We start from the raw sequence: 12,723 nt of genomic DNA, 5'->3' as shown, positions 1-12,723 counted from the left end.
CCAGTACAGGTCCCCCTCTACCCTGTCTGCTGACTGCCACACATTCCTGCTCCCGAAGTCTTAAACTTTACCCAGGAAAAGCCTTGCAGGGGAGAGAAAAGGATCAAACTCTGAGCTGGGAGTGCAGGATGCCCCTCCGTCCAGCCAGCACCTCTCCAGGCAGCAATATTGCTCATTAAACACATCTTATCTTTTGTAATTTCTGCTTGTGGGTCCTAGGTCCATCTCCCTCCTCTCGGTGACAGATCTAGGCATCATTCAGTCCAACTGTCTTGGCCTCAGAAGCCTTTCCTTGGAAGGCTAAACATGCCCAGACCTTTCAGCTGTCTCTGACCCTGGACACCTCTCCTGCACGACAGTCACCTCTGCCAGGCAGGATGCTGGGCCTGCAGGTGAGGCAGAGGGACCCTGGGGGAGGAGGTGCAGGCAGTGTTCTGGGACCAGGCTCGACCTAGAGCACAGTCAGCGTAAAAGTGGGCAGAAGAAGGAGCAGGTGGGCGGGACGGAGGACCTCCCAGGAGCTGGCAACCTTGGAGGAAGAGGCGCTCCGAGGAGGGTCTGAGACTCAGGAGAACCTGGTGTTTGTGCGCCTCCCCGGGCCTGGAGTCCAGGGAAGGGTCTCCATGTAGCCGGGCAGCCTGGTCCCTCTCCCTACCCCCAGGGGTCAGAGAGAAAACCCGAGGAACACTTCTGGTTTCCTCTTGTTAACGCCTGGTTAGCTGGAACCAGAGGGTCTGGACACAGAAGGCACAAGAAAGTGTCTGCTCAGGCTGAAGCTGGACGTGACAGGCTGTCCCCACCCATAGGAGCCCAGGAAGGAGGGTCTGGGGCTTCGTGTGCAGGGTGGGAGGAGCCCGGAGCCTGGGGGAGGGTGCCCGGGGTGGTCTCCCGGTGGGAGGCACCATACAGAAGCAGCTTGCTGACTGCGGTCAGGGTGAGCCCCAGGCTCTGAGACCGAAGAGTGGGCATACACGCTCCCCTGACTTGGAACTTGCCCCCGAGGCTCAGGTGGCCTGCGGAGCTTGGAAATCCTAACAGAGTGGATGTAAGTAATATATTGTGCTGTGCTAAGTCACTCAGTCATGTCTGACTCTTTGCTATCCCAAGGAGCCTGTAGCGAGGCTCCTCTGTCCATGGGATTCTCCAGCAAGAATCTTGGAGTGGATAGCCATTCCCTTCTCCAGGTATCTTCCCAATCCAGGGATTGAACCCGTGTCTCTTACGTCTCTTGCATTATGGCAGGCGGGTTCTTTACCACCAGTGCCACCTGGGGAGCCCCACTGATTGTATATTAATGGAAACAATAATAAAGCTTGGGGCAAAGCCCTGTCATCCTGAGGCTGCTCAGAGGCAGGCTCTACTGTGTTGGGGTCAAAAGATGGGAGTGTGTGTAGACTTTCAGCCCTGCACTGAGCCTTGGAGGACATGGCCGCCTCCTCCAGGCCTGGGCAGGGGCGAGGGGGCAAGCTTTGTTGGGGGTGTAATCCAGGGGTCAGAGGTGTGTGCAGGGGTCTGTCCAGAGACCTCGGTTGGAACATTGGCATTGGCCTGTGTTGACAAAGGGCATCCCGAGGGCATAGGCAGGGGTCCTCTTGACGCCCTGGGCTTTGCCATTTTCCGACTCTTGTCCTTCGTGTGGCGTCCCCTCTGGGCAGGATAGGGGGAGGGTTCCTGCCGGGGTCAGGCATGGCTCACAGAGGTGGTGGGGGGGCAGGCAGTGGTGGGGAGTGCCTGGTATCAGCCAGCATTAGTGCCTAAACTGCACAGGCACAAAGTCAGGGGCCCCAGTTCCTCCAGCTTCAGGCTTGAGAGTAAAACCAGAGTGAAGGAGACCAGAGAGAAGAGGCAATGCAGAGAGAGGAGGCAGAGGCCTTGCTGCGTGCATTACCTTGAGGATAATTTCTAAGGTAAAGATACTAGTGAAGACATAGTCTGCGTTGCCTAGGATCTGAAAGACAAGCACAGCGGATTAGTGGCTCCGAGTGATGGACAGCAGCAGAGTGTGCATTAGCGACAGAGCAGCAGAGCCAGTGGGGAAGGACAGGAGAGGAGCAGAGGGCAGGGTTACCTTCAGGGCAATCTCAATGGTGAAAATGGTAGTGAAAACAATGTCAAAATAAAACAGAATCTGCAAAACAAAGAGAAACAGGGTGGGGAGGGGGGAATGGAGCAACAGGATGGGAGCAGGGTCGCCAGCAGGGAGTCGCACCCCAAATCATGCAGTCTTTCCAAGGGAGACCAGAGGCATCGACACAGCACAGGGTCCTGAAGGCCCCAGATCTGTGAGCGGGCTCCCAGAGCCGACTCAGCGCGTCCTGGGTCCGGTTGGGTGCTTTTCTCATTAATTCAATTTACTTACAAACCCAAATCAGACCATGGGATACGTGTCTCAAAGACAGAGTGGGGTTTGCTTTCTTTGCACAAACATGCAAATTGCTTAATTCACATCAGGGGATGAGCCAGTCTCTCACGTTCCGGGACCCTACTCTGGCTGGGCCCCTGGCAGGGGACAGGCTCGGGGTTCACGCTTCACTCTGTCTCAGGTAATGGGTCAGAGCGAGGGCCTTCCCAGGAAGAAAGCTGTGGGCCACCTGGGCTGCAGGACCACCGACTGGCTCGCAGGGGTCTGGCTTTAGGGTGGTGGACTCCTCGCTTCACGCCCGCCTGGTTCGAATCTGACATTGTTTCAAGGCTTTGGGATATGGCAGGTCCTACTCTGGTCTTTGACTGTAATTCACCAGAGCCTGAGGCAAGCTCCAAATTCAATTTCAACTCTGCAGAGGGTCAGTGAGGTCCTCCTTATGCGCGCAGTCTCATCAGAGTGCCATCTGCCACTGATCCCCAGGGACAGGATGGGCCAGTTCCCGGGAGGTGAAGCCCCTGGGGAGCATCTGTGGGCAGTGGGGTCTGACGTCGGGGTGAGGCTGACCTGAGCTAAGCGTCCTAAGATGGGTTTGCAGCAAAGCTGTCATCTCTTAGGGAGATGTCTGCTGTGCCTCTGACCGTGAGATTCGGGGCAGGCTCTGGATTGAAGGACAGGGTCAGGCAACCAGGGGGGTCATGTTGCGGGGGTGGGGTGCGGGGGACGAGGTGCGTACGTGGTTCCTGAAGGAGGTGTGTTGCACGGGGTCCTCGGCGGCCAGGGAGATGCTGCTGAGCAGGATGAAGAAGAGGATCAGGTTGGTGAAGATGGAGTCATTGACGATACGATGGCACTGGAGGCGGAACCTGCGGGGGCAGGGGTGGGGGGCTGTCACATGGGGTGGGGTCTCTGCTTCTTCTTGGTGTGCAGATGTGTGTGCAGGTGGGGCGTGGGCCCTTCAGCCCGAGCCATCCTGCTGCAGGGGAGACACAGCCCCGCACTCGGCCCCACCGTGCCCCCCGCCACGGGGCCTCGGGGTTACATCTGACCCTTCAGGAACCTCTGCATCTTCATGTACTGCTGTGACATCATTCATGAGCTTTCGTCTGGGGACTCGGCTCCCCATCATTAAAAATACTGACTTCATAAGATCTACCTCACATGTGTCCGTACGGGGAGCAGCAGAGCCTCCCAGAGCGTGGATGATGCCAGGCTGGTTAAGCCCCGACTCCAAGGAGATTGTCTGCCGCAGCAGTAATTCAATCCTGAACCTCAGCGCAGTGACAGAGGCCAACAGCCCTGACCCCAGGGGTGCTCACAGTGGATCCTCGGATGCCAAGGGTGTCTTATGTGCTGTTTCCTCTTGACGGGGTACTATCTCATCTTACAGATGAAAACATGGAAGCCCGGAAGGATAGTCTTGCCCACTTTGGAGTGTGTGCGGGGAAGGGCGTGGGCTGTCTCAGGGCTTGAACCAGGCCTTCAGACCTCTGCTTCTGGCGTTGGTTGACTAAATCCTCTGAGAGACCTTCCTGATGCAGAAGCACCAAATCCTGGAAAGGACGAGCTCTCCAAGACTATTCTGGTTTCATGAGAGCTAGGAAAGTCTACAGTGATCCCCTCCTCCCTCAAGCCAATCCGCTGAGCTGGTGTCTGCTGGACATGCCCGGCCTGGGCAGAGGTGCCTGAGGATAGAAGCCAGTGGTGGCACCTCTATGAGGAATCTTTAAGCCAGCTCGAGGTGGGGCAGAGGACCGGGGACCCCTAGGTTGAGCCACGCACACATCTGGAAGAAAGCTTCTCAGTCCTTCTTCAGGCCCCCGGGAGTCTCCCCAATTAAGATGGAGTATTGAGATCACAAAGATCACTGAACACTCAAGAAAATAAGCTACTAAGTTGGCATCTCAGGAGAAACTCAATTAAATGATTTAGACCTCTCCCCAGAGACTCTGTATACTGGAAATATTAGATACTGATGATAGAATAACTATATTTGAAATATTTAATGGGATAAAATACTTGACCACAAAGATGACGAATTAACAAGAAACTCAGATGTAGATGGATCTGGAAAACAAAGCAATATATGGAACTGTCTGACATGAAAAAATATATAACCTGATATAAAAACTGGTTTACACAGTAACATAGATAGGATTGAAGAGAGAATTAAGAATTTGGAAGATATATCCAAAGAATTACCCAGAATTTGAACCGAGAGACCAGGAGATGAAAGTTATGAAGACATGCACGCGTGAGAGGGGAAGGACAGAATATGCAGGCCTATCAGGTGTCCCCTTGGACCAGCCTGAGAAAAGGAAGACCAGGCAATGTGTAAATAGACTCTCCTGCAACTCTCCCAGAAGTAGCTGTTCTTATCCTAATCCTTAACATTATTCAAGAACTGACAAAAAAATATAAATCCATAGACTTAGGAGACATAATATGTTCCAAGCAGGATAAATGGAGAGAAACATGTGGTAGTGAACATATACAACCCCAGAGACCATGGATGATGTTAAAAGAGTGAGACAAGGGGCAGAACCCTACAGAGAAACAAGAGCAGGAATTCCGACTGAATGTGGAGTGACACGTCTAAGATGCCGAGGGCCACAGCCTGTCCGCCTGAAAGTGTGCACACAGCACAACTGTCTTTCAAGAACAAGAAATGAAAGCAATTACAGATAAACAGAGGTCAAATGAAGTTACCATTAAAGGACTTCCAAAGAATATACTTCAAGAGGAAAGAAATGATTCCTGAAAGATGGACCAAGATACTCGAAAATCAAACAAATAGAAAGGTAAGTGTTATGTAAATCCAAACACACCCTGTCTACCAGGTAATCATATCTAATTTGTTAGGTTGGAAATAAAGGTCGGGATCAAATTACTCATCAACCACAACACCTAAGGTGGGTGAGCTGGGAGAAGTTAATGCAGTCTAGCTGTTTACTTCCTTCCATTTTGCAGAAGGTTTAGGATCTTGTTTAACTTTAGGGGTTGTTAAGTTAAATGTAATCACCGACAGAGTAGAAACAGAGTTTACCTATTTCAAACAATGGAAAGAAAAACAAAACACAGGTCTTCTGATTCATAATCCAGGACTCTCTCCTCTAAACCCATGCCTGTTTACCCAGGTTGTGGGGTGCACTGGGGTGGGGGCTGGACGATGCTGATGCCTGCTGGGCTGGCATCACGGAGAGAGTGGAGCCCCCCCCCCGTCCACACACCTGTTGCTGGGGCTGAAGATGAAGAAGGCGCTGGCTTCCGGCATGGGCACTGCCTTCTCCTTCAGGTGCAGCTCAGAGAGGGGGCGCGGGCGGGGGCCCACGGGCATCTCGGGCTCCTCCTCATCCTCTTCTCCTGCAGGAAAAAAGCACCGTCCTAAATAGCTCCCACTTATTTTTACCACCATGCTGCCCACTTCCAGACACCTTCCTACGGACAGGAATCAGACATCATCGGTATCTCTGGAAACGCAGGGGACCAGCTAGGACGGCCAGCTATCTCCCGTGGGCACCTCTGAGGCTCATCTCTGCTGGAGGAAGCCTCCTGGCAGCACAGGAGACCAGGTTGTGAGTCGGGTGACCAGCTCAACTCCTGTCCTGCTTTATAAACAGAAATCCCCACATCCTGGGAAACCCTCAGGGCACTACAGATTGGGGTGGCTGGTCATCCTAGTGGTCAGACACCAGAAAGGCAACCAAGTGAGATGGGGGCATGGCCAGGTGTCCTCAGCTGGCTGGCTGCAGGCCATGGGAAAGGGCGGGTGGCCTTCAGGGCTGCCCCACCTGCTCATGTCCCACCCCCTCCATTTCTCTTGCTCTGGCCTCCCTGGGCTTCTCCGCAGACAGGTGTGTCCATAACTTGAAGGCAGGGCATGGTTTTATGATTTCCCTGACATTAGCTTTCTGGTTGGTTTGCTTTCTTACTTGTCTGCCTCTCGCTGAATGTGGGCCCCCCGCAACAGCAGTTTATCTGCCCCCATGGCTGAGCCCCCAGTGCCTGTCCAGGGCACTGTAGGTGCTTTATAAGCAGCGATTAAATCAACGAGTGGATGTCTCCCTGGTTTCATCCAGCTCTGTATCCGTGACAACTGAATGGTCCAGAAGTCACTTCTTTCCTCTCCAACTCCCGGAACTGCAGACCTAGTACGGACCACCCTGCTCCATGAAGCAGCTACCTCACTGCTCACCCCCTAGAGTCCCCGCAACAGCCCAGGCCTCCCTCACGGCATCTGGACTGAGCTACATGTTCCCTGGGGTCATCACATTTCTTTCTCATGTGCAATTATTAATTTTAAGTCCAGAGTGACTCTTCAAGAACATCTATGTTCACACGCATACTTGAATCAAGCAGATGAAAGCCCATCTCAGCACAAAGCTTTCCTCCTGAGTGAGGTGATGTTTCTGAAATGTGGTGTGTACAGAGGGGCTCCGCCGACCTTGAACTCTGGAGATTAAACTTCGGGGGGAGGCCTGACAGGCCCCTGCTGGGCAGTGTGGTCGCCTCATGGGGACTAGGAACCGGCACCACCTGCAGGGGGTCCCGTGATGAACAAAACCTTCTTAACACCAGTTAGCTCCCTGCCCATATTCAGTTTTCCCTGACTGCCTCAAAAATATCATTTTAAAGTTTATTTGCTCATTCAGGATCAAGACAAGACCCGCCTACTGCATTCAGTGGCTATTTCTGGTGTGTCTTTGAAATTCTGTAACGGTTTCTGCCCCAGGGGCTGTTAAGGCTTCAAAAGGCTCGATGCAGGCTCAGGGACACCTTTCCGCCCTCCTTTCTGTCTGAGCCCCAGGAAGCCAAGTCCTCTTTCCCAGCGGACAGACTGTGGAGGGACAGGAGAAAGGAGGCTGGGCGCAGTCCAGCTTCTGAGGGAGCTATGCCCCCACACAGACCAGTCTGCACGGGGACCCGGGTCGGCGAGACCCGTAGCGCCGTGGTGGTCTGTTGTGACTTTGAGCTTGAAGCAGGTGATGATACCCACAACTTTCGGCAGAAGGAGGGCAGGCCAAGCTCACGCAGGGTGTGGTGTCCTGATGCAGGGGACTGGCTCCTGAGGGTGGATGGGCTCCTGACGAGAGACCCTCTCCAGGGGCCCGCCTGCCAGTTTGCGGATCAGACCGAAGACAGGATGCTCTTGTTGCAGGAGACCCGACAGCGTTGTGCAGAGCCGTGAGCAGGCGTCTGCAGCGGAGCCCTGCTGCGCTCAGCACCCCCTCCCGGGAGCAGGCAGGACAGATTTGGGATTTACTATTATTATTAACCAAGCAAGATGCTGCGACATATGTTATCCTAATAAGTTATGTAACTTAATAGCGATTTTACAACATAGGCTATAATAAACCTTACATGTATATGGAATCCAGCTTCCAAAAGGCCCAAAGGCACTGCTCCAACACAATGTGTTCAGTCTTCTGTTATTATTATCACAGTAATAATTGAGCAAAGTTTTCCCCCAGAGGATAAACGGTGATGCTGCAGCTGAGTTGGGGGATCGAGTGAGGCTCCCGCTTGTGGGGAAACTGGGACCAACACACAGCTTTAGAGCCAGGTGTTCACCCCCATTCTCCTCCACCACCTCCCCCAGGCCAGGCAGCAGGCTGGTACCTGTGGTTTCCTGGTTGGGGTAGGAGCTCTTGTTCTCATTCTCGTTGGGCTGGAGATCATCCATGTTGATCTAGGCAGCCAAGGGAGAGAAGGAGGGTCCGGTTAGATAAGATTCATGGTTTAGAGGCCTCCAGGAGTCTTGAAATTGCCCCTGTGTCTAGGCTGAACTGTCCCTTTGTACATGACCCTTAGAACACCAGCAGAAGGCTGGCCTTCCTCCTCTGCACGCCCACCCAGCACTGCTGTCCACCCGTCCCAGCTCTGTCCCCCTCCTCTGGCCTCTGTGTCCCCCTCTCCCTTGGTGTCTAGCTTCTGGGCAGAGCAGCCCACCCAGCACGGCTGTCCCCCTCCCTCTCCCAACCCCCGCCCCGGCTCCTGGGCAGAGCAGCCTGTACCTTGGTGGCGGGTGGGGACTCTCCATCTGCTGTGATGGATTTCAGCTCGATTTTCTCCTCCTTGGTCTCCTCCACGGCTGGCTTCTCTACCACCTCTTGCTTCTTCTCTGGGCTGGCAGTCCTGGCGGGTCAGCAGGAGAGAAGAGCAAGGGATGTTGACCAGAGTAATAGGGTGCTGCCCTAGTGGTCCCTTGGGGTCCAGACCGCCGGGGCCTGGGACCACCTGTCTTCTGGGGGCCCTGCTGTGTGGCTCAATCCTTGGGGCACTGGGCCTCCCCATGGCTCTGTCCTCCCTGGGTCTCTGCCCCTGCTCGGCTCTGTCTAGCACTCAGCTGAATGCCCAACTTCTCCCCGACTTAGCCTCTGTCTAATTCAAAGGTTCCTGAGAACCTGCTCAGTATCCAGCACAGGTGTGGCCCAGACCGTCCATCGGAACACGGATGAGGACGGCGTGGGGTCCTGTCTTGTCTGTTCATCAGCAGAGATGAACTACAGAACAGTGAGGAGGCATCATCTTTCCAGGTTCTCTTCCGACTGGCTGCCCTCCCATCCCATCCTCTGCTCCCATCATCTGTCATGACCCTCTTCTCAAAAGAGAGTCCCCCAACTCCTGGACCCATGGGGAAACACGACACCTTCCCAGAGATGTAATTCATGGTGCTCCTCACTTAGAGCGATGTCCAGGAATAGGGGAGAGGCCCAGCTCACTGTAGGGGCCCCCACCTAACCCCGTCTAGAAGGACAGCCGGGCAGGCCCAGCCTCTCCTGAGCACTGACGGGAACAGCATCTGGGAGGCAGGCCGCGCTTGGCCCAGGAGCCTCGCAATTACCTGGCCAGCTTCTTCCTCTCCTTCTCCTCTTCCTCCTCCTTCTGGGCAGACGTGAGGCTCTCGGCGTCAGCCAGGTTGTCCACGGCAATGGCCAAGAACACGTTCAGTAGGATATCTGTTTGTGTCCATTCTTAAAGAAAATGACCCTTGGACTTGGGGTGGTGGGTGGGCACAGGGGCCGGGCCAGGACAGGACGTGCAGGGGCGAAGTTCCCCACGGGGAGGGGTTCCAAGCCCACTGAGCCCCCGTTCCCCTCTGCACCGCCCTCCTAGCTTCCTGGGGTTTCCTGGGGGATCCGGAGCAGGTGGGCTCGCAGGCCGGGTCTGGGGTTGGAAGGCAGGGAGCCCAGCCTTGCTCTAATTGCTGGGTTTCGATGCTGCTTCCCACAGAGACGACTGCCTGTAAGTGACACTGTAAACAGCGCTGCCTCCAGCGGGTCATGGCACTGGCCGGTCATTACCACCACCAGGAGGTGCCTGCTCGCCCTGCCCACTCCCGCCATGACCTTGTTCAGACAGAGGCCCCAGGAGGGTCAGCCCGGCTTCTGACTGAGCGGAGTCTGACGTTTCTTCTCCCCCGCCCCCAACTCAGATGCATGTACCGTGGGTCAGAGAACCGGATCACAGCCAGTCCAGCCTAGAGGTTAACGCCGGTCAGGCCCCCTCCACCCCAGGCCCCGGGTGGCTCTGGTTCACACGGGGAGCTGAGGGGCCCCGCACCCAAGGGCAGGGGCTGGGCGTGCGGTACCCAGTTCAGCCTCGCTTGGCCCACTAGATCGGAGGTGCTGCCATTTCCACCCTGTTTCCAGGACACTAGGTAGACAGCCCTGGGTGTGTCTGAGGCTGAGAACTGACCTCTGAGTCCAGATCATCTATAATTCTACTTTACAAGCCTCTCTGCACAGAACCCCGGGGGACACGACAGGGGGGCGCTGCCTGCAGTGGGGGACCTGGGAACCTGCCCGTGGCCTGTCTGATCTGCCTGTAGCTAACATCCCCCTGAGCAGTTTCAGAGGGAGGGCAACAGGTGAAGGTCACTTCCAGGGTGAGGTTTTTCCTCCCTCAGCAGGGCCCCCGGCCAGGGCAGCAGATGCCTCACGATGAGGTCCGAGTGGGCAGTTGCAAGGCCAACCCCAGTGGGCACTGCCCACCTGGACCTCGGCAGCTCAGGGGGATGGACTCACACCCCCCCGGGCCCGGCTCCAGGTTCCCATCCCGACTTGCCTGCACCACTAAGGTGGTCTGGGCTGGACATGTGCCTTTTCCTTCTCTGGGGAAGGGTGGCCCTGGGTCCCCCCTGGTCAGGACCCACTGGTCGCACCTACTGGCATTGAGCTACAAGTTAGGGGGGCAAAAGGGGGCGGGGGAGGCAGGCACAAAGGATACAATTTCCACAGATGAAGAGGATGATGAAGTAAATACAGACTAACATCCCTGGAAAAGAGGGGCCGCCATAAGCCATGATCCCATCATACATCACCGAATTCCAGTCCTCCCCGGTCAGGATCTGAATGACATAGTCCCACCAATGAGGGACACAGCGTTAGACCAACAGCAAGCCCGAAGCTCCCCTGCCCGGCCCCCTGCCATATAGAAACCTCTGACACCTCTCTCCTCTCCCCGTCTCCTGCCACCCGATCTCCTCCCGGGGCTCTGAGCTGTGATCCTGCAGGTCCAGCCCTCTCCTTTGAGTGCATGGCCACTGGCACAAATGATTGATCGACTGTAAGCACTTCCTGGGATAAACAGCTCCTACAGTCCAGGCCCGGTGCTCGGCGGCCACCGTTAGCCCACCCTAGGGCTAAGGCATCAAGGTGACCATGTTCACTGAGGAGCCACGTGGTCCCCCAGGCTTCCCCAAACACGAGGACTTTGGGTACCATCTATAAGATTTTGGCAACATCCACGTTATCGTTCAATTTAATCTGTAAACTGATCTCCCTTTAAACTTCAGTGCTACTTGAACTTGGCCCCAAGCCAGCAGATCCTCGAAAGTCACAAATTTGATGGTGGTCGTATTTTCCTGGGGGCAACTCCCCTCCTCTTTCCTCTCCAGCAAGAGCTGTCTGCCCTCTTTTGTGGATATTTTGGGCTTTCATGTAGAATATATTTGAATAAAGGTTTCCACAGCTAAGAAACAGATTTTTAAGCCACTGAGTTGGATCTTTTTTTTCCCCCCAGGGGTCCATTGGACAGTGAAATTCCGTGGGGCTTGGGGGTGGGGGCTTAAGAGTCTCCTGGGCTCCCATGATCGACCTGGTCTGGCTTTGGCTGTCCCGTGGGAGTGGGAAGCCCCTTCCTCTCTGCTCCCCCCACCCCCCGGCACCTGCTTCCTGCGCCCCTCCCCACTCCGACCATGATCCGGCAGAGAAGGGTCCATACCTGAAACACGGTGAGGAGGGACTGCGGGAAGTTGTCAAAGGTGCTCCTCCGGGTCTGCATCTCATCAAAGTTGAACTTCCCCCCAAAGAGCTGCATCCCCAGGAGGGAGAAGATGATGATGAAGAGGAAGAGCAGCAGCAGCAGCGAGGCGATGGAGCGAACTGAGTTCAGCAGGGACGCCACCAGGTTGCTCAGGGAGTTCCAGTATCTGCGGACGAGGGGGCATTAGCGGCCTCACCTCCCTCCACCCGCCACACCCGCCAGGGGCTCTGAGACCAGCTGCAGCTCCCTGCTCTTTGCCCTTCCCTTGGGGCGGCGTGGTGGTGGGACTGGGCCGGCCAGCTCACAACTGGAGTGTGAGTGACTCAGTTCAGGGCCCAGGCTCAGCAGCCTGGTTCCCACCCAGCTCTGCACATGCCTTTGGGCAAGTTGCTCAACCTCCCTTCTTTCTTTCTTCTCCCCAGCTGAAGAAATAGGGGCAGTGACAGCTTGCACTTCATTGTGTTATTGGGAGGATTACATGTGATAATGATTTTTTAAAAGCTCAGCCCTCAGGCAACAAAATAAAAAAATAAACAAGTGAGACAACATCAAACTAAAAACTTCTGACAGTAAACTCTCAGCAAAGTGAAAAACCTACAAAATGGGAAAAAAATATTTGCAAACCATATATCTGATAAGAGATTAAGATACGAAGACATATTCTTCAACATATATGAAGAATGCATACAACTCAACAGCAAAAAACAAAGAACATCCCCAATAAGCCAATGAAAAAATGAACAGAAGGCCTAAATAGACTTTTCTCCAAAGAAGACATCCAGATTGCTAACACACACGTTAAAAAATGCTCACCATCACTAATCATTAGGAAAATGCAAATCAAAACCACAAGGTATCACCTCACCCCTTTAGAATGCCTATCATCAAAAAGACAAGAGACAAGTGTTGTCGAGAACATGGAAAAAAGGGAACGCTTGTGCACTGTTGGTGGGAATAATGTAAACTGGTGCAGCCACTGTGAAAAACAAAATGAAGCTTCCTCAAGAAAATTAAAAATAGAACTACCACACGACCCAGCAATTCTGCTTCTGGGAATATATCCAAACGATATGTCCATTGCAACATTATTCACA

The 12,723-nt window shown here is 54.4% G+C and overlaps 1 protein-coding gene across 8 annotated transcripts in view; it reads right to left on the bottom strand.

Moving 5' to 3' along the window:
- The window catches only part of CACNA1C (calcium voltage-gated channel subunit alpha1 C), a 390,058-nt gene that overhangs the window by 59,294 nt on the left and 318,041 nt on the right, over positions 1–12,723 (bottom strand). For all 8 annotated transcript variants that reach the window (XM_065943172.1, XM_065943187.1, XM_065943201.1 and 5 more), the window contains exons 14-21: positions 11,588–11,795; positions 10,592–10,712; positions 9,207–9,321; positions 8,377–8,497; positions 7,982–8,051; positions 5,593–5,725; positions 3,099–3,228; positions 2,069–2,128 (exon numbers count right to left, since the gene is read on the bottom strand). In XM_065943172.1, coding sequence (XP_065799244.1) covers positions 2,069–2,128; positions 3,099–3,228; positions 5,593–5,725; positions 7,982–8,051; positions 8,377–8,497; positions 9,207–9,321; positions 10,592–10,712; positions 11,588–11,795 — 958 coding nt within the window. The remainder of the gene's footprint in view (positions 1–2,068; positions 2,129–3,098; positions 3,229–5,592; positions 5,726–7,981; positions 8,052–8,376; positions 8,498–9,206; positions 9,322–10,591; positions 10,713–11,587; positions 11,796–12,723) is intronic.

The sequence above is a fragment of the Muntiacus reevesi genome, chromosome 1, assembly GCF_963930625.1.
Source record: "Muntiacus reevesi chromosome 1, mMunRee1.1, whole genome shotgun sequence".
Taxonomy (NCBI): Eukaryota; Metazoa; Chordata; class Mammalia; order Artiodactyla; family Cervidae; genus Muntiacus; species Muntiacus reevesi.
Note: the sequence above shows the minus strand (reverse complement) of the source record. Positions and strands in the feature narration are given on the sequence as shown.